The sequence below is a fragment of the Ips typographus genome, linkage group LG5 (genome assembly GCF_016097725.1).
Source record: "Ips typographus isolate SLU linkage group LG5, UJ_Ityp_2.0, whole genome shotgun sequence".
In the NCBI taxonomy this organism is placed as follows: Eukaryota; Metazoa; Arthropoda; class Insecta; order Coleoptera; family Curculionidae; genus Ips; species Ips typographus.
In genome coordinates this window covers 4318191-4345450 of record NC_138426.1, presented here as the reverse complement: position 1 = coordinate 4345450, position 27260 = coordinate 4318191, and the positions used below count along the sequence as shown (strand labels likewise).

Sequence of the window (27260 nt, the reverse complement as noted above, 5' to 3'; positions counted from 1 at the left end):
GTACAGGGTGTTCCAATAAGCCATTCACGCGGCTGTTTTCCAATAAGTATACATAGTAGCGCTTCGGCAAAAAAATCTGTTTAGTAAATGTGGCTAAGAGAAAATGTCCGAAAACTTAAAAAATTTAAAAAAAATAAAGAATATAAAAAAAATAAATAAAAAAAAACGTCAAATAATATAATAAGTAATAAATAATATAATAAGGCTCGACATCAGTTAGTAAGGGAGACGGTAATAATAATACATCGTAATATTATGGTGTGTCCATATGATTATGAAACAAACTTTCCGTATAAATTCGCCTACTCACTCATTAGCTCGCTTCTTGCTAAACATTTTAAATCCTTTAGTAGGTAACACAGATTCTTACATAAAAAAACTCTCCTCACTTTCTTGAAAAACTCAAACATATCAACATTAATCCAAATCATATTCTGGTAAGTTTTGATGTTGTAAGTTTATTCACGAACGTCCCAGTTGACAAAACTCTTTCAATTGTTAGATCTAAATTGCAAAATGATTCAAGTCTTGGGGAACGTACAAGCTTAAGCGTAAACACTATTTTAGAACTTTTAACAATTTGTGTTTAAACAACATTCTTCCAATATAGAGATGATTATTACCAACAAAATTCTGGAATGGCAATGGGTTCTCCATTGTCTATAATATTAAGTAATATTTTTATAGAACATTTCGAAGAAAATAACATTAATAATTTTAATTATAAACCAACAATCTGGTGGAGATATATTGATGATGTTTTCTCAATATATCCATTCGGTAATGATCATCTCAAACAATTTCTAACTCACATAAACTCAATAGAACCCACAATCAAATTTACAACAGAAACTGAACAAAATAACGAACTTCCATTCTTAGACATTCTAATCAAAAAAGACTAAGATTAATAAATGTTTTAGGGATTTAGAACATCCAAAACAATCTGGAAATTAAAATCAAATTTTACCTTTTACTAACCTTTTTATTCCTTACATTCCAGGTATTCCTGACAAAATCAAACGAATAGCTAAAAAATATATCATCAGAACAATATTTAGGACTCAAAACACATTAAGATCACACTTAACTAAAACAAAACCTCACAATGAAAATGAATCTACAAGAAACGTGATATATAAAATTCCTTGCGAATGCAATCAATTTTATATTGGTGAAACCTCCAGACCTTTAAAAAAACGTATTAAAGAACACCAAAATTATTTACGAACTGGAGACTTTCACAAATCTAATATATGCCAACACGCGTTTGATATTGATCACAGAGTCAAATGGAATGAATGTAGTATCATAGACAAAGAAACTTTTTCAAAAAGACGTAAAATAAAAGAAAGTGCATATATTAGATTAAACCATGACTCGTGTGTTGCTACATCCTCTATTAATATTGACCAAACTTGGTTAAATATTCTAGAGGAGGAGATAACACTTGGTCATATCAAACGAAACTGAAATTTCTTGTAATTTTGTTTTCATTATAAAACCCACCTTTCACTACAACAATACCTAACCTAACCTAACCTAACCTTTCCTATTGGAATAACAAAAGTCAAAATTTATGTCAATTTTTATTGACAAAACCCTTCTCAGAGTTCCAAATTGAACATTATCAGGTTTAATATTTATTAAGTTGTTGTTTTCTGTGTTCTGCCGTTGTGTTCTTTCTTTTTTAGATTCTCTGAAGACGGTGGTAGATTTTCCAATAAAACGTCAGCGTTTTTAGGTAACAAGACTGAGCCTAAGTCAGTGGTCTTGTGTTGGGACGACTAGGTTAATGTTATTTTCAACTTAGTTGAAAATAGTGCGAAATTCCATTTTCCCAACAAACCTTTTTTGTGTGAGACAGAAGACCCAATAAACATAGAAAAAATGAGTAACTCTTCTCAACAAACATATAGAACATATCTTTAAAAAATTTAAATCGAATGGTATAGAGCAAAAATATTGATTGCTCACGACGAACAATTTTGCTTTTTAACTTTGTTTCTATGTTTTCTTCATATGAAGTGGTGGGGATGGTCCAAAGGTTGCTTTGACAGAAATGGAATATCTCGAAAACGGCTGATCGTAGAGACTTTGTTTTGCGCCATTTCGAATGGAAACGGAGTTTCTTGCACTAATTACTACTATTATAAAACTTTGAAAACAATTTAAAAACTTATTTAGTTAGTACCTAATGTAATATTTACACCTGTTGTTGTTTGTTGTTGCGGGGGGCTGTTGACCTAGGTATACGCATAGGCCTCAGATGGACCCGTCGCGTCCCGCTAGCCGGAGCTACAGCAGTCCCGTTGATTCAATGAATCTAACGATGCTGGTCGGATGCAACTCCCTTAGTTCTCTGTGTCACAGCGTTGGCTGTCCCAGGTAAGTGTGACGAAGGCGAGAAAAGGCGGGACAGTCACCAAGTACATGCCCCGGTGTTTCCTCGTCCTCCAAGCAGCCTCTGCAGGCCGGGTCTTCTTGAAATCCCAGTATGTGCATATGCCAGATGATAGGGACCCGTCATTAGACTAGTCACCGTTCGTAGTTTACCTCTGGTTAGGTTTAGCAGAAGTTTATTCCGTTTGGGGCACGGACCAGATATTAGGTCCTTTGCCTGTCTCATGCCGGGAGCAGTTGCCCAGCTTGCTGTTTTCCAGCCATGCGTTCTAATGAGCGAACCGCCGTGCTAGGAGATCCCCACACTAGGTTGAGGTCCTGAGAGAGGCTCCCTAGTTCCAAGGCCGGCGATTCTGTCAGCCTCCATGTTGCCGGGGACGCCCGTGTGTCCCGGCACCCACGCGAGGCAGACCCCGCCGCCCCGAGACACGGCCTCCAAGGTACTTTTGCACTCCATTACCAGCTTGGACTGCACCTCATTGGAGCGGATAACTGTTCTGCCACCCCTCTTCGGGTCGCCTATTTACACCTGTAAAAAGGCCTTTTTTAGCTAGGCCTTTAGATTTTTCAAAGATATCTTGTGTTGCAAAAGAGATAGATTTCTACAGTTTTCACAGCACGCTAGATAATCGGATTCGTTATAGATTAGGTAATAGAAAGCATTATCATTGCATTTGATTTTTTCAAGATATCTAGGATAAAAACGTAAATTTTGGAAAAACGTCCCATACAGGAAAGACTCAATATAAACTCAAATATTAACTCAATTGAACCTGTGTTTTGAGACGTATTAAATGACAGAAAATGCTCTATAAAATGATGCAAAAACGAAGTCTCTATAATCAACCGTTTTCAACTTTCAGCTATCCTCATCACTTTATATGAAGAGATACAAAAACATGTTAAATAGCAAAATAGTCCGTTGAGAAGAGACAATTACGTATCTGCTATATCATTCCATTTAAATTTTTAGAGTTTTTGGACATTTTTTATTTTAGTGGTATCGAAACGCACCCTAACGGTGAATCCATTTTCTCGTGGCTTTATTTACTAGACAGATTTGTTTCCCATAGCGCTACTATGTATAGTTTCCGAGAAACAGCCGCGTGCACACGGCTTATTGGAACACCCTATACAACCTTAATAGCTATTTTATCCTGCCTGATAATCGTCAAAACTGGAAAATAATGACTACTTTCAAATTAAATGGCAAATTTTCACTTTAAAGTTAAGTTTATGTTTTACAAGTTAAAATGTTTAATTTTTACCCAAAAGAAACGGTGGATAGTGTTATCCGGCTCAAAGGACCATAAATGTCGTTGATAGACCAGTAAAAAAGTGTTGTTGTTAGAAGAGTTGTGGGTTCGTCGGGCTGTAGACTAAAGTAAAGGCACTCGCGAGTCGCAAAATTTCAAAATAATTGTTCAACAAGGGTTAAAAATTAGTACGGTTTGAGCTTTTAATAATGAGGTCGATCTTGTTAATTGGGCACTCTAAACGGTATTTGCGCAAGAAGTCTCAGGCGTCTCTTGTGAGAAACAGTGTGCCCTATTGTCGCGTGAAAAATGCTACAAGAAAAATAGCAAAAATTTGATATATTTATATATCCCTTATAAACAATAATAGAATTAAATGAATTATTAAGTAATAATTAATACATTGTCAATATTCAACAGCTGTTATGATAAAGTTTGGCTGTATTTTTGCGCAGATGCTCCGTCACAGTATTTCCACATTTACATGGTTTTTATCTGGTATGACTCTTGGTATGTGTAGTTAAATGAGATTTTTGCAAGAAACTTTTGTCACAAACGTCACACTTATATGGTTTTTCTCGGGTGTGAGTCCTCATATGTCTAATTAAATCAGAATTTTGTGCGAAACTTTTGTCACAACTTTTGCACTTATATGGTTTTTCTCCGGTGTGAATCCTGATATGTGTATTTAAACCAGATTTTTGCGAGAAACTTTTGTCACAAACGTCACACTTATATGGTTTTTCTCGGGTGTGAGTCCTCATATGTCTAATTAAATCAGAATTGTGTGCGAAACTTTTGTCACAACTTTTGCACTTATATGGTTTTTCTCCGGTGTGAGTGTTGGTATGGGAATTGAAAGCATCTTTTCGCGAGAAACTTTTGTCACAAACGTCGCACTTATATGCTTTCTTTCCGGTGTGAGTCGTCATATGTCTAGCTAAAACAGATTGGTGCTTGAAACTTTTGTCACAAGTTTTGCACTTGAATGATTTTCCTCCGGTGTGACTTGTGTTGATATGTGTAGTTAAATTAGATTTTATCGCGAAACTTTTGTCACAATCGTTGCACTTAAATGGTTTTTCTCCGGTGTGAGTCCTCATATGCTGAGTTAAACTAGATTTTCTCGAAAAACTTTTGTCACAAATATTGCATTTACACGGCTTCTCTCCGGTGTGAGTCTTGATATGGAAATTTAAAGCACCTTTTTGCGAGAAACTTTTGTTACAAATGTCGCACTTAAATGGTTTTTCTCCGGTGTGAGCCCTAATATGACGAGCTAAAGCACTTTTTTTCGAAAATATTTTGTCACAAACGTCGCACTTAAATTGTTTTTTACTGATGTGATTCCTTCTATGTTTAGTTAAATCAGATTTTGCCAAGAAACGTTTATTGCAAACGTGACATTTATATAGTTTTTTTCCGGTGTGACTCCTGATGCATTTAGTTAAAGCAGATCTTCTTGCAAACCTTGTGCCACAAACTTTGCATTTAAATGGCTTTTTACTACATTCGTAACAATAGCCCCATTTCAATCTGGTCTTATCGGAGTGAGTTCTGCCTTGCGAATTGAAATCACTTTTTGTTGAGAAGAGTGTCTGACATATTTTGCATTTAAAATGTTGAGAATTATGCGCACCTATGATGTGATGTAAAAGAAAAAGTTTACGTGAGAAAACTTTTCCACATTTATGGCAACTGTATTGTTCACATTCTACAGCAGTTTTTAAATGATCGTTGATGTCAGATTCGGAACGAAAATGTTCATTACAGTACTTGCAATAATATTTTCTTTCAGTCTGAAGACTATCCGTCTCACAATTGGCGTCTGCTAATTGAGGTGACACGACGATTTCTCTATGAGGACTTTTTTGGTGCTCCTCTGCGCACTTGTTTTCGGGTTTTGGTTCATCGTCCATTGTGTTCAATGACGTGGATTGCAATTGCTAAATTAGTGCATGCGTCACAATTCGCAAGAATACTTGTAGATTTGTTGGTGTTGGAGGAACTTTTTCTCGTTATTATAATCAAAGAAATTACTCACGTCAAACTTTTGCAATGTTCAGTTATTGCCCCATCATTAATCACGAGGAAATTGTAGGTCGAAAATTGTCTCTGAAAAAAAAAACACAATAGAATAGTATTGGTACACTTTACTGAGTTCTTTTTGATAAGTGAGACTTTAAATTAACTCAACAAACTTTATTTACTAATTACACAACAATTTACAACACTAGGTCGTTTATTTTCTTCACTATCCTGTATGGTCCGTCCCAGGGTCGTGGTAATTTAGGGCTCAATCCTTTCTTTCTTCTGGGTTGATACAACCACACAGCATCCCCTTCCTTATAATTGCCACCAGCTGGTCGGTGGTCCAATCTCATCTTCATACGGTCGCTGTTTGGTTTCATCTTCTCTCTCTCAAGTTCCTGAATTGTGGTTGATCCCTTCTGTAACGAACACTGATCACATCGTTTACACCATTCCTCAACGTCCTTTCTGAAGTTAATCCAGTAAAATCGATCTTTTATTCTACCCAAAGTCTGGTTTACTCCAAAGTGTCCTCCTCCGCGACTGTCATGTAGTTCTCGCCGCACATTCTCTTTGCAGGAATTGGGCACTATTGTTTGGTAAACAAAGCGCTTTCCGTCTGGACTTTCCCATTTGCGAGTAATTAAGTCATCTCGCAGTCGAAGCGAATTCCACTGCATCCAGTAACATGTCACTATTGGTCCATATCTGGAAATCTGTTGCCAATCAGGTTTCAAATCCTTCTCCAACCATCTTCTGACTACTTTCAAATCAGGGTCTGAGCGCTGTCCTTTTATTATGTCTTCCTTAGAAAAGCTGCTCTTCATTCTTGTTGTAGCCTCTTTATCTGTCACCTTCGCGATTTGACCAATCCTCCATCCATCATGAATTTGTCCTTTCCGGTGCCTTAAGTCAATATCAAAAGCTTGACGATCCTCTATATATCGTGGTAATGGTCCTTCCGGGATTTCATTTCCTGATCCTGGTTACGCCAGTTCTGCGGGGTCGGACGAGACTGTAATGTCCTTTACGTCCACAATTATAACACGTAATGTTTCTTTTAGCAGAGTAGTACCGGTGATTTGCTCTGATGTCCTGATTTCGTCGGCACTGCGGGTTTGGAGAACAAGACCGCTGTCTGCAATTCCTACTATAGTGTCCCTTGCGTCCACAGTTTTACATCTTCTCTAGATGGAGAGTGGCTTCTTCTGTTTGCAGCATTTGATCCAGCTTCTTTACAATCAAATTCATGGTTGAATCTGTTTGGTCTTGGTCATCCGAAAATGTTACTTCCCGCACTCTTTCCTTTTTGTAGGAGATATTCTTTGAGGCTTCAAACTCTAAGCTGTAGGCTACGGCATCAGTCAAGTTCCTAAAACGGCCAAGTCGAAGCGCCTGCTGTAAATCTGCTCCTCTGACACCATCGGTAAAATTTTGGACAACGATCTGGTTCAGAAACTCTTCCGGTGCTTGTGGATAGGCCAGTCGGATTAATCGCTCAATCTCAGCTCCAAATTCTTGCAGAGTCTCTGATGACCCTTGGGCTCTACTCTTCAATTGGCATACCACGTAGTGCCAGAACCAACTCGGTGGCTTTTTGATGTTCGGTCCACCCATTAACCACGGCGGCAGCCTCAAACTGCTTCCTATACAACTCCCACAACGTTTCCCCGTCAAACTTTGGCACCATCGGAGATACCTCGACTAAGTTCCGCGATTCCTCGCAAACGCTCCTGATTTCCTTCCGTAAAGTTGCAATTTCTTGTCCAAATTGGGCCTCCATTTGTCCAAATTTATTATCCATTTGTCCAAGTTTGTTACCAAACTCAGTTTGTACCTCGTCGACTTTATGGTCTACCTTTTCTACTTTATCGTCTACCATCTGTAGTTGTTCATTGATATAGGTTTGCAACTCCGATCGATTTGTCTCCAGAGCTTGAAGTATAGTTTGCTGTTCTTTGTGTCTGCGTTCTTCCTCTTCTTGTTTTTCTTCCCGCCGTCGTTCGTCATCCGGTTGGTAGCGTCTCTCTTGCTCTTCTTTTTCAAGTCGTCGTCGTTCTTCTACTTCTTGCTTTTCTTCCCGCCGTCGTTCCTCATCATGTTAGTAGCGTCTCTTTTGGTCCTCTTTTTCAAGTCGCCGTTGTTCCTCTTGTTTTTCTTGTTGTCGTCGTTCCTGTTCCTCTTGTTTTTTCTTCTGTCGTTGTTATTTTTCAGGATCCATCTGTTGTAGTATTGTCGCCATAAATGTCGCCAGTTGTTCCTCCATTTTTGCCGTTTGTTGTCTTGTATTCACCATTCACGTACAGCACAATTCTTTACTCACTTATCCCACTTCTGACACCAAATGTTACACTTTACTGGGTTCTTTTTGATAAGTGAGACTTTGAATTAACTCAACAAACTTTACTTTACTAAATACACAACAATTTACAACACTAGAAATCACTTTTAAACCACTAAAGTCACTTTTTCCACTTTTCACTACTTTGTTCTTTGCTTTATAGCACCACTGTTATTTCACAACTCACTGTCCGCCGGCTCGGTCTGTTTATATATGCGCGCTTGACGAGTTCTAGATCTTTCCTGTATGCACAGAATGTTCTTCCTATACGTCCAGTGAACGTTTACTGTGTCGCGAACGATCCCATCCCATGCGCCGATGCACCCTACCATTACGATTATATCAAAAATTGCAGTATCGAGTTGAACAGCATTAGTGATTGGCTTGGCCCCTACAAGTGTGTTTGCTCGGCTCTCCTTCGTAGAAACAGATCTTGGACAACCAAAATCTTGAACTATTTATGATTTTGTCATGCTACTTAACACCAATGTATACAGGGTGTCCAGTAAGCACATGATCAAAAGGGTACTGTGACATTCTTTAGATCGAGGGTGACGATTTGACGTAATTGTCATTAGAAAAAAGTGTATGGTTCCAATACTATTGTAACATAAAGATTACACAAGGTGCCGTTACCCTAAGTTGCCCCGGTCTCCCCCAGTACAATATCTGTGTAAGCAAGATTGGCGAATTGGGGTCATGATGTGGGTATAAATACTGCACCAAAAGCACGTACAGATTACCGAACTCTGGGGTCTTCCCCAGAGGGAGGTCACTGACTGATCTCTGGGTTAGTCTGGTTACGCCTATTGTGCAACGCAACGTGGAGCAGTAGGTGACCAAGTGCCACACCCTAGATCAGCCCTAGCAAAGGAAATAGTGTGGCCGAGCAGCATAAGTTGCCGTACCTACTTACCTCTCTTTGTTAGGTTCTTCACGTCTTTACCGGCTCGGTGAATACCCTCGGACCTAAGTCTAGGGTTCATTCATCCCCGTTAAAGCGTCGCCCCCCGTGTTCCTCCTGCCTAAGACCGGGCCACATCATGCTCCCCGCCATCTTGGCAATCTGGGGGTAAGATTACTGTCTAGCCACTAAGGCACTACATTCTAATAAAAGTGGGTTACCTGTGGAAACCTGTGTGTTCCCCCTCAACTACCCCTTAACGTGACACTATTGATGGTCAAAGATCTTGAAAAAAAAATCTATTTTCGGAAATATTTGGAGATCGTTTCGATGGATTTTAATGAAACTTGCTGTGGACTTGTCTCTAAGTAAGGCTCATGGTTTGATGAAACAACCACGTCCATTTGCCTTCGACAAGTGCTAAGTTCTTCAGTGACTGGTTTCAAAAATTACCAGAACTTTTTATTTCGTTGTTTAAATTAATTTTCTATTATTTAATCTGATTTATTGGTCCTTTTTCTCTTGGTAAAATTTTCTACCATTCATAGTTCTTCCGCAAAAAATGTTTTTTGTGTCCCCCTGCTATTTACCATTTTACACATTTTTATTGCAAATAACGTAACCACCAGTTAATTTGATAACTACAAATTAACTATCAAAGTTTTGACGTTGGTGACAATTATAAAAAAAAATGTTTCAAACAAAGCTAATAGCGTTTTCAAATGAAGAAATGACTGACTTGATCAAAGTCAGAAGACAACTTGCGTGAGAGTGAAAGCGTCTACGCTGCGCGATATCCAAATCGACGAGTTCCAGATTACCGGACATCTGCAAGGATTGAAAGAAGTTTACGGGAGACAGAGCAATTTGGTGTTAGAGCCGTTGACCGTGTGGGTCATCCTCAAGTTCGTACTGTGTTCCATTTAAATATTTGTTTCCATTTAAAAAAATTGGTTTACCTGATTTTGAAGCTTCCTTACTTGGGCGCTCTGTACAAAATACCTGGTATGACGCAATGTTATCTAAAACTATATGAACTTTTACTTACAGTTTTGATTTCCTTTAAGCTAATTTTCAATTCTTTATGAAAAGTCATTAGCGCAATTAATGCCGATAACAAAGATGTGTTTTGTCTCTAATTGTATTATTTTGTTAAATAAATTGGCAACGCCGTCATTTTATGCAAATCTGAAGATGCAGAATTTAAAAAGGGATTTTAAAAAATCTTCAAAAATATACAGGGTGTTTCGTTTATAAAAACTAAAAACATTTTTGCCCCGCACTTACTCAACACCCTGTATTGTCGAAAGTATTTTTATGTTGAACCCCAAATGATTCTGATCAACTTTTATAATTTAAAGTTATTTTTTCGAAAAATCAAAAGCAATAACAGCATGGGACTTTGTCATACTATTGTATGTTTATACAAGGTGAAGCAAATACGTACTTTTGACAAAAACTTTTTTTAATGGAATTTAATGGTATTTTATTGGAGGTTTAGATGCCTCAATAATTACCCATTCAATGTATAATTTTTATTTTCTATTTTCAAATTTTTGAGGGAAAATCAGAAAAGCTTTATAGTACAGGATGTCCGGATATAGAGTGTTTTGACAGGAAAACCCCATTTCCCGCATAGATAAGAAAAAACTAGTATACGTACGTATATGTCTAGACGTCAATTTTTAAGAAAAGATTATTGGTAAAAACCGTATTTTGATCTCTTGTCAGTTTTAGGCGCTAGATGGCGTTTTTCAAATTTCGCTCATTTTGAAAACTTCTCACAACTTCTTTGTTTATTAAAATATCTAAGTGAAACAAAAACATTCTTAAGGCACTTTTTTGATGTGATTTCAGTGGCGTGCTTGGTTTTTTGCTAATGTCTTCCGTTTTCTCAAACATTTACTTAACTTTATTATTTTAAAATGAAATGACAGTTGGCTATAACTTTAATAAAATGTCTATCTTATGCCGTTTACTACAATGCAAGTATGTCTATCGTTAATCTTAAAAATAACTAAGATATTGCAGTTTTTTTTTTATTTAAGTTGGCTTTGACTCAGGAAAAAATCAGCTGTCAAAAGTGACGTTAACGAGGTAAAAATACTTAAAAACGATCGAGGTAAAAATACTTAAAAAGTAATTTGTTATTGGGTATATCTGTTACTCATTGCATGTTAACTTCATATTTCAATTATTTGTAGGAATAACTATGGTTAATTTTTTTTCCCGTGGCGGTTACGTCATCAAGTGCTCCGCCATATTGAAATTTACGCACGTCGTTTATTACAAGCTAGACTATCCATCTTTTTAATCACCTGTTTGGATGTTGCCGTATTGACAAATTCCTCCTTTAAACCTATAAATGAAAATGTTGTTGATTTGATTGAAAAATCGTATTAAAAAAAAAAAAAAAGAAAGTTGTAGGCAGTTGTCGAGCAACAGGTCATTGTTGCTGGTACGGTTTCTCGACAACCGCTTATACAGTGCAGGTAAAAAGTTAAAATTTTCGCATTTTGTTCGTGTTTTATGACAAAACAGCTCAAGTTAGAGATCTGAAAAAAATCCAGAAAACTAGTCCGTGATAGGTACTACAACTTTCATTAATACGATTTTTCAATCAAATCAACCGTACAGGCGCAAAAAAATCAAAACCGTTTTCCCATGTTAATCTCCTATGTCCAGGGTACTCTTGGACACATGGTATATGGGCTGATTTCATTGTGACAGTGTTTTCTATTAGAAAAGGCATCCTTTTCTGTTCCACAAACTCTAGTTCCTTCAGAATGTTTCACTGGCCCCTTGATAGTTGTAAAGTGTATTAAGGTGGCATTTTCAAAACTGACTACCGAAACACACACACACATTATCTAGTCTCACACGTAGTAATGCAGTTAAATCGAAATACTCGTTAAAATATTGTAAAATTTACATCAAAAATAAAAAATTTCTCTTTGTTTACTTTTTACCAACAATGGCGGCCGATTTTCCGAGCCTTATCGTCCTGATTCATTGCCAACGTGACTAGATAACGTCAAAATTCTATCGCGGTCGGAACGGATTTAATAGACAAGAAAGGAAAATGATGACGTAACCCCCACGGGAAAAAAAATGGACATTTTTTTAAAGTTATATTCAATTATGAGTTCCATTTAAAATAAGAAAGTTATGTCAATTATTACGGAAACGGAGGGTAGCAGCAAAAAACTAAGCACGCCACTGGAATCAGATTTAAAAAGTGCGTTTAAAATGTTTTGTTTCACTTCGATATTTTCCTAAACAAAAAAGTTGTGAAAAGTTTTCAAAATGGGCAAAATTTGAAAAACGCCTTCTAGCGCCACAAACTGACAGGATATCGATATACGGTTTTTGCCATTAATCTTTTTTTTTAGAAATTGAGCTCTAGACATGTCATGAATATTAGTTTTATCCTATCTAGCCGGGGAATGGGGTTTTCCTGTCAAAACACACACGTAAATCCGGACACCCTGTATATTCAATATTACTGGTATGTTGTAACTGCATATTGACTTGCAGTAAAAAGACAAGGCATAATTAACTGAAAGTTTTTAACGAATAGAATGACAGTGACATAACAAGTACGTTTTTATGGTTGTTGATTAAGCAAACAAGATAATAAAAAATAGTAGTAATATTGAATACGCATTAATGCTTTTGTGATTTTCTCTCAATGTATTAAAATGACTAAACCACAGTTTTCTGCAACATCTTGTATAGTCCAAACTATATTTAAAATGTAGCTAAATTAAATTCACACATATTTTCAAAATTTCATCCCAACTCTGTAGAAAAACAGTAACAACAGCACTAATTTAGATATTCTTATTTAAAATACTCTTTTATTTACCTTTTTGTATTAATTTGGAAAATAACACAAATGGCTATACGAGAGTTGTAAATTACATTCAAACAGTTTGAGCACCGCTTATTAGCAATATAAAGGGTGTCCCAAAAAAATATGGCAGATCAAACTATGATTTGAACAATATGGTCATTAGAAGGATGCAATTTTCACTTAGGAGTGCAATTGTGGCTGTAAGCAACTGAAAATTGAATTGTAGTTTCAATGGACGAGGGATACAGTCAATGGAACAAGTCTCTGGCTGCAAATGAATGTAGTCATGTAACTTTTTCAACGTCTGTTTTATTTTTTAGTGTAGGGTTATAGGTCTGTTTTATTTAAGTTTACTTTTTGTGTGTTTTTCGCTAATCCCATTGTTTGTGTCTGTCCGTGGTCAATATTAAAAGTTTTTTCCAGATCACCCCAGTTCGTTTGTCAACTTGATATTTCTAATCACATTAGTCAAGTTAGCTGTATGTAGTAATAAGTCTGGAGTTGAGTCTTGGTTTACTATCATTAGGAATGTAGGTCGTGTGTGTTTTTTTTTAAAGTTGGAATGGTTCAAAAATTGGTTCAGTTGTGCTGTCTTGTGTAGTATCAGAGTTGTATACTTGTAAAGGCTTGCTTTCGTGAATATGTTCGATTCGATATTGGAAATTTATCTTATTATCTTAATTTTCTTAACTAATTTACCTCGCAATATCCGATTCTAAACTGGATGGACTCCTTGCAACAAAAAATACACACATACGTTACATTAACTCCAACAACACTATGTCTAATTAAAATAATATGACATAAAACACAAACACTACATTTGTCCGAACAACATGATATGTATATTATCAGTTGACTAAGTTGACTCTAAATAATCTAAACTAGCTTCATATCTGATGCCCAAGTGGTAGAATGCACAAAGGAAAAAAATTCAGTCAATATAGGCGTACAATATTTGCTTTAACTTTTATTTTAGGTGTTTTGTATATTTCGATGTTTAACCTATCCCATGAAAACTGTTTTGATTTGCGTTCCAATTAAAACAGGTCATCCTGATTAATTCTGATTAACTGTCATGTTTCATAATCAGTTATTATTCAAGGGATACATTTTTCTGACAGTACAGCACTGTTCTTATCAAAAACACGAAACAGTTACCATAACACAGGTTTATTCAGGTTATTCAACGCTGAAGATCATGTTTGATTGGAAGTATATTTTAAAATTGATTTCAACATGTTACAGGGACAGCCACAACAGAAAACTTCTTAGTATTTCCTTCAAAAGTGATTGGTGACCTATATGTGACTGCTAGTTTTATTGTATGCTTCTGTTTTGTTTTGTAAATTCAACACACCATAGAAGTTTAATTTGTTTGTATTGTATGGTCTTAATAATAAGTTAGTTTTTATGACTGCTTATCTATGTTTTTCGCCCTTTTACTTTATTAATCCTTAGCCCTCTTAGGTAACTTGAACCTCATTCACCTACAAGAATATCTGTAATCTCCCTCACTGAACTAATTTTCGATGCTAACCACAAATATTCTATTCTGAAGCAGTCTTGCTCACAGTTAATTAATAGGTATGTCTTTTGAAATAGTTGGCTTGCATTAGAAGTAAATTTGGTTAGGATTTCACTCACCACATTTCCACTATCTTTGTTGATTTAGAACTCTGTTATACGAACAGACATTTTGTTATCAAGACAAATGTTTTAGCATACTTTTTACGGTGAAAAGAAGTTCAATTGATCTGTAAAACAATCACTAGAAAGCAAGGTGTGCTAAGACCAGTTTTCTTTGCCACATATTGCAAGCTTTCCACTGGAAGAAATTGTGGATAAATCAATAGAAACTGTCAGTGTAATTTTTTTTTTAAACAACGATCTGTGTGGAAAAAAAACTATTATAAAACAAACAAATTTAATTTATTACCAAAATCTAGCAATTTTTTTTAATTTACCACTAGAGAGCGTATTTCTTATCTTGAAACGCCCATACTGATAAAGTCCATAGTTCCTGGATGGAGTTTTTGAGTGGTTTTATAGCCAAATGGTCAGATTCAAGTCAGAGATGACTGAATCGTTTCAAGTTTTAGTTACACTGAAGCTAAAACCAACGTAAACTTAAGTTAAGGTCAACCTCTTGATAACGAGACACTTTTTCTTTAGAAGATTTTGGGTCACTGTGTAGCCCTCTGAGTGTGACTAACTTAAAAATATACATGATATCTCATTTGAATGGGCCTATCCCACATATCATAAATTTTTGTTTTAATGATTGGAATCGAAAGAATAGGATCAAAAAACTAGCTTTTCATATTCTTGAAGAAAAAATTATGGTCGTAAATGTTCCTACATTAGTTTGAATTTGTCCATTAAATTTAAAAGATCTGTTTTGGCGCGCATGTGACGTACGTAATTCTGGGCGATTTTATTGGCTGTTGCACGCCATCTGTTTCACTTCTTGTCGCTGATTGGTTGATAGTGTAGTACGTCACCGGCGGCGGGCGTTTTAAACATGAGATTAATGTAGTTTTTATCATCATTTTTTTTCTATTTAGACTTAATATTTTTGAAAACAAAAAAATACGGGTATAATATTTTCAATCCGTCTTTGTAGTTATGAAATAAAAAAAAATTGTGGGACAGGCCCATTGTGTGACTTTTGGCACTTGCAACGCAGTAACGTCACTTTTCCAGCAATCCATTAATTCTAATTTTGTTTTTTAGCAATAAAATAGCGTTTCTGGTGTTAAACGAATGCACTTGAGAGTGCATGGTGTAAAGCGATTTACTCTTATGAATTTCATTTATACAGCCCAACATATATGCCGATAAAAATGTTAACATTTTCAAATCCTTAAAATGCTGTCTACAAGAATCTCTAGGTCCAAGCCTCATGGTTCGGATCGCTCGCTTTTAAAGCCGGAAGATTCGAATAGAATATGCCGAGCCACCCCAAACTGCTATACCATACTGAATTTTCGAGTGAAACAATGCAAAATATGCCTTTCTTAGGACTTTTAGTTCTAATGTGTCTCTCAGATGTCGCAACATAAATATGACAGTGGCAAGTTTATTGGAAAGGCAGTCAATATGCGCATTCCAACTCAGAAGATCAATAGTCACTCCCAACAAAGTGACGGTATTACCCTTAGACACGTTATCCGAAGTAGAGAGAATCAACTCTTGAGTTTTAATGTGATTTAAGAATAATTTATTATTAGAAAACCAAGACTCGACTCTCGTTTGCACCTCCCCAGAACGAAACAACAGCTCCGAGAGTGTAGCCCCGCTAGACATAACGGTTGTGTCGTCAGCGAACAGATAACAATTGGCTGGCTTTACATAGTCAATGAAAAATCATTAATGTAGATTATAAAAAAAAGAGGACCCAAAACTGATCCCTGCGGAACACCTCGCTTTAGTGGCAAGACAGAGGACAGCTTTCCATTTGCCTCGACACACTGAGAGCGGTACAGCAGATAAGACTCGAAAAACCTTAGACAAGCAGGGCCAAAACCGATCTTTGTCAGCTTCTCCAACAGCAGGGTGTGGTCAACGCAGTCAAATGCCTTTGAAACGTCATAAAGAGATAACTGCACTTGATCACCCCTTTCAAGCCCCTCAACAACGCCAGATATAACAGCGCGCAACGCTTGCACAGTTGACCTGCCAGGCAGAAACCCGAATTAAGTCTTTTAAGATAATTTCAAATAATTTGCCAAATATAGGAATAATAGAAATCGGACGGTAATTATTTAAGTCAGACTTTGAACCTTTTTTAAATATAGGAATTACATTGGCACACTTAAACATCGTGGGAAAAACAGAGATGGCTAAAGAGGTGTTGTATAGATGTGATAAGAGAGGTATCAAGAAACATTCAGTATTTTTGACTATCGCGCTATTAAAACGATAAATATCTAATCACGAAGAATTTTTCAACTTTGTAATGGCTTGGGATACCATTTCATATGTAAGGGAAGTAGAAAGAGTGTTTACTACCAGACGCCCGCATGTCAGCTGTGCGCCCCACCGGGTTCTGCACAGAAAGATTATCCAACAAAACGTCAGTCACGGTGTAAGTTCAAACTCTCACAATCCACGGCATTCAAGTTGTTATCCAATACATGTCTATTAAGTTCATAATTAATCAATTTCCATGAGGCTTTATTTTTATTGTTAGATTGGCTAATAAAGTTATTAAAGGTCGTTCGTGTTGCCATTGAAATTTCCTTATCGTATTCACGTCGTGTTTGTAAATATCTGTGCAATATGGGTCATTTTTTTTATCACAAAACATCTTTATTGTTGACAATAGATCACATTTGCGTCGAAGAGAAACAGAAAACCAGTTTACGGGGGCTTTACGATTATTACTAACCTCTCTTAATGGAAAATGTATTACATAGAAGAGTAGCCATACAGTTTTTTCAATGAAAAGTAGCCACCCTGAATATCTTCCAAAATAATTTCTCTGTTAAAAAATGCTAAGACACGTCAACAAAGATTGCAAGGGGACATCTTTTTACGTAGGATTTGAATTTCTGCCATCAGCCACTTTGCCGCCATAGCCACACCCACTAAGTTTTCGAATGGCACCATACCCTGTGTGGCACATCGTTGGAAAGAGTATTTCATAAGGAATTAATTGCACTATTTTATTTGTACATTTGCTTTGAATTGAGACCAAAAAAAATAAAAAATACGTTTTGTGTTTATTTTTTGTTAACTGTAGAAATAATATCAAATAGCGGTTATCATTTAATTAATGGCTCAAAATAACCTCCCTTAACTTCCATACAATAATACAAGCGACTGGAAGAGTTCGCGAACTTTTGTGAGGACTTGCGGTGTCAGTTGTCGGCATTCATGTATTATTCTCTGCCTAAGGTCTGCAATATTGGCCGGCTGTGTTGCATAGACTTTAGATTTTAAATGCCCCCATAGAAAAAAGTCCAACGGAGTGAGGTCGGGTGATCTCGCAGGCTATTCCATTGGACCACGTCTACCAATCCATCGTCCAGGAAATCGGTTGTTCAGATATTCTCGAACGGGAAGTGAATAATGTGGAGGTGCACCGTCTTGTTGGAAAATTAGTTGATTTTCAAATAAATTTTCATCATTTTCTAGTAGCTCTGTTATGGTCAGATCAACAGTGGTGTCAAGAAGCTCAAGATAAGTAGCGCCATTCAAATTACCGTCAATAAAAAACGGACCAACGATGTGGTCTCCTAAAATACCTGCCCAAACATTAAGTTTTTCTGGATATTGGGTATGGGTTTCCCGAAACCAATGTGGATTCGTGTCTGACCAATACCTACAGTTATGCCTGTTCACTTCTCCATTCAAAAAAAAACATACACTCATTACTGAAGGAAATATTGTACAACAAGTTCACGTTGTTTGTCAGATTAGTAGACATAATTTCACAAAATTGTAGTCTTCTATCATAGTCATCTTCGTTTAATTCCTGAATCAATTTTACTTTGTATGGATGAAAATTGCGTTTGTTTTAAATTCTCCATACTCTGCTTTTCGAAACACCCGATGCATGGGAAATTTGATTTAAAGACTGATTATTATCCATTGCAACGTGCCCCAAAACAGCAACTTCAATGGGTTCATTAATAATTTGTCTTTCAGGTTGATGTTTTTTGTTTGTCACTGAACCAGTTTCCATGAATTTTTGCATCAACTTTAAGACATACTGATGACCAATTAATTTATCTGGATGGATTGCATTGAAAGCGCGCGCGGCAGCTCGTGCACAGTCGTTATGTTTGAAATAAAAACGTACAATTTAGACAACCCCAGCTAGATAATAAAGATGGGTACTTCTATTACAATCATTTAAATTCAAAGTTATACATCAAAGTGGGAAATTGAATATAGCCGATTCACTTTCCAGATTATGTAAAATTGGGGGAGGTGAGACTTTTGACAAAGAAGCTGAATTTCATGTACTCAGAATAGTTGAAGAGGTCGTGCCTATAGCTCTTACAATTTCAGATATTGTTCAGAAAACAGAACAGGATCCAGACCTAAGATAAAAGCCATTGAACTTACACAATCTGGGAGATGGATGATGGAGACGTCGAGTCCATATTTTGCATTTCGCATGGAGTTATCTACATTGGGTAAAAATCTTAATCACTTCGAAACAGAGTTTTGGAATTAGCACACGAAGGGCATCTGAGAGAAACAGTAATGAAACGCTGAGTGCGCGAAAAGGACTCGTGGCCTCGAGTAGATAAAGATGTTGAAAATATTGTAAAAAAATGTACAATATTTTCATGGCTGGCTTTGTTTAGCTGTTGATCTACTAGGACCATTGCCTTTACCATCAACTTCAAATATTGGTGCTAATACTATTTGCTCTATACTGAAATTAAGTATTTAAAGAGTATAACTTCATCTACCATTATCGATTGTTTAGAAGAAGTATTCAGTCGATTAGGATACCCAGAATCAATTACTGCAGATAATGGTCGTCAATTTGTTAGCACGGAATTCAAAACATTCTGTAATATGAACAATATTGTTCTAATAACCTCACCACCTTACTGGCCGCAAGCAAATGGTGAATTAGAGAACATGAATTTACTTTTCTTTTTAATTAAATTAAATCAGGGAAGCCGGTAGACGGCTCCAGTGTTTTTGATTCAAGTTAAATAATTTTCATAAAATTAAATTGGGGTTTTAATAATTAAAATAGGGAATATCATTATCACCAACATTACGGCACCCACTGGAGTCGTATAAGGGTAGACAAATTATGAGTCGAAAACAGCAAGTTGACTGTGAGTAGGACTTACACTGAGTTTACACTCTCTCTTCCTGATTCGTAAGCAGAAAAACTTGTAAACAGTATTTAAGTTGTTATGATTTTGTTACTAAGTTATAGGAACTAACCAAAAGTAGATTTATTACATGTTTTGTAAAAACGGTAGTTGCTTTGTTCCCCAGTTTATAAAAACAATTGCAGCTCTACTATTACAGTCCCAGGAACTATTAGGTTCCCCCCTCTGATAGTGTTTTGATCTCAGGAAGGTCAACCTCTACTCTTAATGAGCTTAAAAAACGCATTTGTGATTATGTGCTACTAAAATATTAGTACATCATTTTTGATAATATTTGTAAGCTATTTTGTAAACATTGTTTTTTGGCTCAATAAACTATATTATTATTATTATTATTAAAACTAGCAGACACATAGGTCACTAAACACATAATAAATTAATGTTGTTTTTCAAGTAAGCATAATTTAATTAAGTTATAAATAAACATTAAATTTCTAAAGACGAAAACACGAAGAGCAATTTCCATGCTAAATAATACACCATGGAATAAAAATATACACACAAATAACAAAAAACTAATATACAACTCAATAGTGAAAAGCATAAAAACATACAGCTCTGAAATATGGCCGCTAAAAGAAAAAACACTCAAAGCTACAGAAATCGACTACTGGAGGAGTGGGAGACAGAATACCAAACGACCCAATAAGACATAGCATGGACATAAAACACGACATTATCGATGACATTAGAACCCAGCAGGTGATATGGTTGGACACGTACAGAGAATGCCACAACACCGAATCCTAGATTGGAACCCCCAAGGAAGAAGGAAAAGAAGAAGACCACGCAAGAGCTGGAGAGAGGGAATTGATAGTGATGTTCGGGAAAGGGGCCTGGAAGAGGACATGTGGCGAGATAGAGAGAGGTGGAGATTTGGAATCGGAAGACGTATTTGAAACGGTTTGAAATCAAATACGCTAAGGAACAATTTATGTCGTACAAGTTTTAATTTTTTAGGACACTCTATATAGTTAAAATTTATAAAGAAATATAGTACATCTTCGAATCTATCACTTTCGGGTAGAAACTTTTCTTCTTAAACTAAAAATAAAACTTGTATTGGAGTGGTCTAAATTCAATCAATAACCCTGCACAGGGTGTCCCAATAAGCCGTGCACGTGGGGGTTCCTCGGAAACCATACGTAGTATGGCTACAAGAAATTTATTTTATTAGTAAATGTGGCCAAGAGAAAACACTGAAAATAATTTTCAGCTTTCTAAATCCACCGCTAGGGGTCGTTTCGATACCACTAAAATGAAAAAATTTCCAAAAACTGAAAATTTAAATGAAAAGGTATAGAAAAAATCTCATAAAAGCAAAATGCATTTGATTTTCTCAAGATATCTAAGATAAAAGTGCAATTTTTCTAAAAACCCCTCTATCGAAAAGACCGAAAACTATATGGAACATTGTTTTGGGACACTCTACAGGACAGAAAATGCTCTTTAAAATGTCGCAAAAACGAAGTTTTTACGATTAGCCGTTTTCGAGATACTCCATTCCTTTCAAAGCAAACTTTGGACTACTCCCACCACTTTATTTGAAGAGATAGAAAAAAAAGTTAAATAGAAAAATTCTTCGTAGAGAATAGGGGATTACTTTTATGAGATTTTTATTATACCTTTCAATTTACATTTTCAGACTTTTTGGACATTTTTCATTTTAGTAGCACGCCGCGTGCACGGCTTATTGGGACACCTTGTACAGGGTGGCCTAATGCGCTTGTTTTTTTCTTTGTTGTTAGTTGGGTTTACTGTCTCACCACACAAAAAAGGTTTGTTGGGAAAATAAGAAACTAAGTTGAAAATAACATTAACCTAAAAAAAAAAATCTATCAAAAAAATAAAAAACAAATTAACTAAACTTCTACTTTTTTAAATACGAGTCACCATACTTGTTATAGGTCATTTTAAAGAGAGAAAAATAATTTTTCTGATGAGGTAAAAATAAAATATGACTCGTATTTAAAAAAGTAGAAATTTAGTTCAGAACTCAAAAAATAGTGAATCTATAAAAGTATTGTTAACATAATCCGAATTTACGTAAAAAAAGTCCCTTAATAATGTAAAAACTAGACGTGAGTGTTGTTAATTTTATTATCTAGTAAAAGTGATACCTAGTAAGAGAATAACTAAAACGAAATCAAACTTTTGACCATTTGTATCTCCGAAATCATGGACTTTTGAACTGAGGTTAGTTGGGTTATATCGTCATTTTTCAACCTCAAGAATTTCTGGTAGCATTTTTTCCGCCCCTTTCAGGGACACCCTGTATAAGTGTGTTTTTGACCAAAACAGTGCTGAACTAAAAAAATGTCTCTTTTGAAAAATAACTGAATATACAACCTGACAGTTAATCAGAATTAATGAGGATGACCCATTTTAGTTGAAATGCAAAGCATGTAAAAATCAAAACAGTAATTTATGAGATAGGTTAAACGTTGAAATATAAACACTTAATATAAAAGTTTAAGCAAATATTGTATGCCTATTCTGACTGAAATTTTTTGCTTTTTGCATTCTACCATTTGGTCCTGAGATATGAACCTAATTTAGTTTATTTAGTGTCAACTTAGCCAACTGATAATATACATTGTGTTGTAGTGTTTAACGTGTTTATGTTTTATGTTGTATTATTTTAATTATACATAGTGTTGTTGGAGTTAATGTGACGTAGTGTGTTTTGCTTGTTGAAAGGAATCCATCATACATTTTAGACTTGGATATTGCGAGGTAAATTAATTAACAGATTTAAGAAAATAAGATAAACATTTTAATAAAACACATCCATTTATTTTCAGTATACAATATTTTATTAAATTTTGAGGACTTATATTAAAAAAACTGAATACTAAAAAAATTCTATTAAATTAATTTGTATGTTTGTATCTGAAAATAAGCGAATGCCATTTTACCAAGGCGTAGAAGGGCCACAGACGTTATTTTTCTTAAATTTTTACTTCAAACTCAGAAATTAACTAAATTCCGACTTCGAACTCGGAAATTAGTTAAATTCAGACTTCAAACTCGGAATTTAGTTGCAATGCTGTCAAACTGACAAATTCTACTATTTTGGTTCGAAGAGCGTTTTTGCAGTGTTGACAAATTAACAAATTCTACTACTTAAGATCAAAGAGTGTTTGCAATGTTGCCAAACTGACTAATTTTACTAATTTGGTTTGAAGAGTATATGCAATGTTAACAAACTGACAAATTCTACAATTTTGGTTTGAAGAGTGTTTCCAATCAGTCCAAACTGACAAGTTTAACTAATTTCTTTGAAGTGTGTTTGCTTGCAATGTTGCCAAATTAACAAACTCTCCTAATTTAGATCGAAGACTGTTTGCAATGTTGCCTAACTGACAAAATTTGGTAATTTGGTTCAAAAGTGTCCTTGCAATGTTATCAAACTAACAAATTCACAATTTTGGTTCGAAGAGTGTTTGTAATGTAACCAAACTGACTAATTTCTTCGAAGTGTGTTTGCAATGTTGCCAAAGTTAACAAATTTTACTAATTTGCTTCGAAGAATGTTTGCAATGTTGCCAAACTGAAAAATGTTGTCTTATTTGGTTTGAAGAGTTTTTGCAATGTGACAATGTAAATTCTGAGTTTGAAGTCGGAATTTAACTAAATTCCTAGTTCGAAGTCGGGATTTAATCGAAATTTAACTAAATTCCGAGTTCAAAGTCAGAATTTAACTAAATTCATAGTTCGAAGTACCATTTAGAGTCATTTAAAAATGTTCTAAACCTCTACTGAATAAAAAAATTGTTTAAATCGTTTCTAAGCGTTGAATAATTGACTAATAATAGGACGAAATTTATTAAATTAATTTTTCTAATTTTAACATATAAAGTGGCACTTTTCAAAACTGACAACAGTGACGTAATGTTCTACTAGTTACGAAAAGTAACACTTTTTGTAGTGATGAAATGGCCATTTCTTATAAATAAATACGACAATTTATTATCTTTTCTAACTTCTTTTTAACTCATTTAAACTCTGAAAATCAAAAATAAGTACAATTTATATCAAAAGGATCATAACAATTTAAAAAATCAATTATTGTAAATATTAATTACACAATTTGTACAGTTCGACAAGTTGATACCCGAATTTGTCTTGCTGTTGCTCGAATTTGTTGTTACAGCAAGTGATTTGGCACTACTTGTTTCACCAAGAATGCTAGCAGAAATGCTTTGTTTGTTTTCAATCGAGTTTTCAACAGATCCCTCGGCGACAGAGTTTGATTTCCATCCCCCATGTTGTTTTATTTTCAACAAATTGGCTCCAGAGTCTGCAAGAGAGGTAGCAAACGACCTTCGATAGCAATGTCCAGTGAATAATCCTGTATTGTTTTACAATTCAGTCAATACTATTAATACCTACTTGTTGTATACTGCATTTACCATGTAGGTAGTTAATAAAAAATCTGTTGTTCTTCAAATTTTTTGGTCGCATTTTAATGTATCTTCTTAGTATATCTACAAAACTGATTCCCTCAATACCTCCTTCCGTTATGACAAATTCACGTGATGTTTTTGTTTTTGTAATTCCAATGGAGTGTTCATCTATTACATCTTCATTCCGAAGAAACGTTAATTCCACCTTTCGACAAGCGCCTGCTACACCTACAATAAGGACCACCTGAAATATGGTGATTATATCGAAATTTTGTGTAATAATTTAGGCCTAGCTAACAGCCACTTGGAATCATCTGCTTCTTTTAAAAACTCCGACATGTTTTCTCTAGAAAACCATATTAGATTTCTTCTCCTTATACCCATCGCTGCATCTTTTTAAATACGCAATCAAACTGCAATAACCTCTATGCCTTTCTTCAGAGACAGCTCCGCTCTCAACATTGAACAAAGTGACCATAATGTTGTAAGATTTAAGATACCCCATTTCCTCGAAGTAAGCAAGCAAAACTTTTTCATTTATGTGTTTTATTTATTTATTTATTTATTTTATTTTTACACCTTTTTTGATTTAAGCCATATTTCAAATTTTTCGTAAGCTGTATCGTACAGCCACTTAGGTCTTTCGGGAATGAGAGTCAGCACAGCTTTTCTTGCAGCCTCTTCGATATCACTCGGTAATTCTGAATCTAAGTTGTTCATTTTTCAATTAAATTATCGCACCATTAAATATCTGTCGCAATTTCTCGCAATGTTTACAGCATAAACAATATTTGACGTGGCAAAATGTTGATATATTAACAATACACGCACAAGTCACCATGATTGGGAGGTAGGCATAGATGTTGGATGTGAAACTATAATTAACTTAGTTTGTACCACTGTTAACTATTTACAATCCAAAATTAGAATAAAATCATGTTAAAACACGTTTCGAAAATGTCTAATTGTGTAACTCATTCAAATTGCAGGAACTCGCTTTGCTCGTTCTGCAAACATTCATTCGTTACACAAAATCGCACTTTTCGTAACTGGTTATATAAATAGGTATTGATTAATATATTTACTTTAAATAGCTCTTATAAATCAATCACTCAAAACTTTAAAAATCACGTTTCTAAATTACAACATAATTTTGAACTAATTTGTTCAGATATTGTTGTGATGAAAGAAGTTATTTTTTCTGTTAAAATTAGATTTTTGCTTCAGATTTTTTAGAACAATATTAAAGTGAAACTGTAACAAACACGTTACATAAAATCGTCTGAATCAAATAACCGATAAAAAAAATATACATGGTGTTCCATTAAAAAAAAAATTAAAAAAGTTTGATCCGCCATATTTTTTTCAGACATCCTTTATATTCCTAATAAGCGGTGCTCTGCTAAGCATGTTTTGAAATAACTCGTATAGGCATTTTCTAAATCAAAACTAAAAGGTAAAAAGAAAAGTCCTTTGGGTGTTGTATAGAATAGCTAACCACAAAATTTGATGCAATTTGTTTTTTGGTTAAGTTACGTCCTATATAGGGTAATTCAAATTCGACCCTCACCATTGGGATCTTGGAAACTATAAAAGTTTAACTGTTATTGATCGTTTCACACGTTGGCCAGAAGCTATTCCAATTAAGGACATCACTGCTTTTTACACTCATTGGATTTCACGTTTTGGAGCTCCTGTCACCATCACCACCGACCGAGGATCGCAATTTGAATTGCAAATTTGTACAGCTTTAACCAATTTAATAGATTCCAAGAGGATTCGAACAACAGCTTACCACCCGGCTGCCAATGGAATGGAGGAACGTTGGCATCGTTCTCTGAAAGCATCTATCATGGGCCATGGTTACAATGAATGGGTTGATGTTTTGCCCACCGTTCTTTTAGGACTCAGAACCAGTTTCAAGGAGGACCTAAAAAGCACAGCTGCGGAGATGGTGTATGGGACTACGTTACGACTTCCTGGAGAATTCTTCACAGATGTCGATATGCTCCCTGATCCTCAACCTTTTCTTGATAAATTTACACAGCACATGCTATTAATTCGTTCAATTCCTGCCGCTTATCATCATAAGAAAGCCGCTTTTCTTCACCAAGATTTGTTCACTTGTTCTCATGTTTTTCTTAGAGTTGATGCCGTGAAGAAACCCGTTTGTCAATTGGCAACACTGCTCATATTACATGCTAACACCGCATGGTACGATGGAAACACGGTTTGGTATACTTGTGTGTTTCACAATTTCACAAAAAACATTCCAAAATTAAACCAAAATTAGCCTAAGCCTTGTAGACGAAGAAATTCAGCACAAATGGATAGTGACCAAACCAATGTTATATTATAGCACTCAATAGAAATTGTAGAAATATTTTTATACGTCTAGTCAGTTTCAAAATATTTGAAATATTAAATATTGTCGCGTTTAGTGGTGCGTAGTGAGGGATGGTAGAGAAACAACTCTGGTTACAGGTAAGCCTTATTTATTATAAACGATGTAAAATAAACACTTAAGAGGGGTTATTCTTACCCCCAGAATAGAAGGGCCAACACGGCCGTAATTGCCGTTGAGCGCATGAGAGTTCGGGGAGGGTGAGTTTGGTTTTAGCCCTTCAGCTACACCGTAAAGGGGCACGCAAAGGTGTTCTTGTACGATGTGACCAAAAGACCAAGTGAACAACTGACAGGGTTAAGGGTTCTAACGGTCACTTCAAGTTGCGAGAGAACCCTTCTTTTTTCAGCCTGGGATCCTAAGAGGGTAGCGAGCCGACCCACCACTTCAAGTTAGGGAATGTTGCTCGCCGACCAACCCGGAGACCAGTGATTTTAGATGGCCAGCCTTGCTGAATAAATACTCGTCGATTGACCCAGATTCCTACCAGACTTGCTGACATAAACGATTATTCAGTGTATAGTACGATAGGTATGGTGAATGTTAATGTTGGAATCTGCGACATCTCCCTCCCCCAAAAAGTGTTCGCCCCGAACACTACTTATCCTAGTTTATGTTGTAATGCCTTATTCTATCAGAAGGTGTGGCCACTGCCTTTATTTGTAAAATAATATAACCTAAATTATACGCTCACTGATTCTTATTTATGACGATGCATCGTTCCTGGACAAGCGGCTGGGTGTTGACGTTGGCCCAAGTTGGACTTTGTTTGACTGGTACCCGA

The 27260-nt window shown here is 35.6% G+C and overlaps 2 protein-coding genes across 6 annotated transcripts in view; one reads left to right on the top strand and one right to left on the bottom strand.

Annotated features, from left to right (window-relative positions):
* Positions 1 to 3983: 3983 nt before the first annotated feature.
* LOC145729582 (uncharacterized) lies at positions 3984 to 13700 on the bottom strand. The gene is made up of 2 exons (XM_081980396.1): positions 13491 to 13700; positions 3984 to 5774 (listed from the first exon to the last, which is right to left on the bottom strand). Exon 2 carries the CDS (start codon positions 5576 to 5578, stop codon positions 4151 to 4153), a length of 1428 nt encoding a protein of 475 aa, XP_081836522.1. The 5' UTR covers positions 5579 to 5774; positions 13491 to 13700; the 3' UTR covers positions 3984 to 4150.
* Positions 13701 to 22157: 8457 nt separating this feature from the next.
* The window catches only part of LOC145729584 (uncharacterized), a 43747-nt gene continuing 38644 nt past the window's right edge, over positions 22158 to 27260 (top strand). For 2 of the 5 annotated variants that reach the window (XM_081980403.1, XM_081980401.1), the window contains exon 1: positions 22179 to 22399. The gene's annotated coding sequence lies outside the window, so the exon portion shown is untranslated. Of the gene's footprint in view, positions 22400 to 27260 lie in introns of all 5 variants that reach the window. The other 3 variants (XM_081980402.1, XR_014178415.1, XR_014178416.1) reach the window with 3 other exon arrangements.

Bases quoted from the DNA above. Each gene is read 5' to 3' on its own strand.
- LOC145729582 (XM_081980396.1), bottom strand. From the start codon at position 5,578: ATGGACGATGAACCAAAACCCGAAAACAAGTGCGCAGAGGAGCACCAA.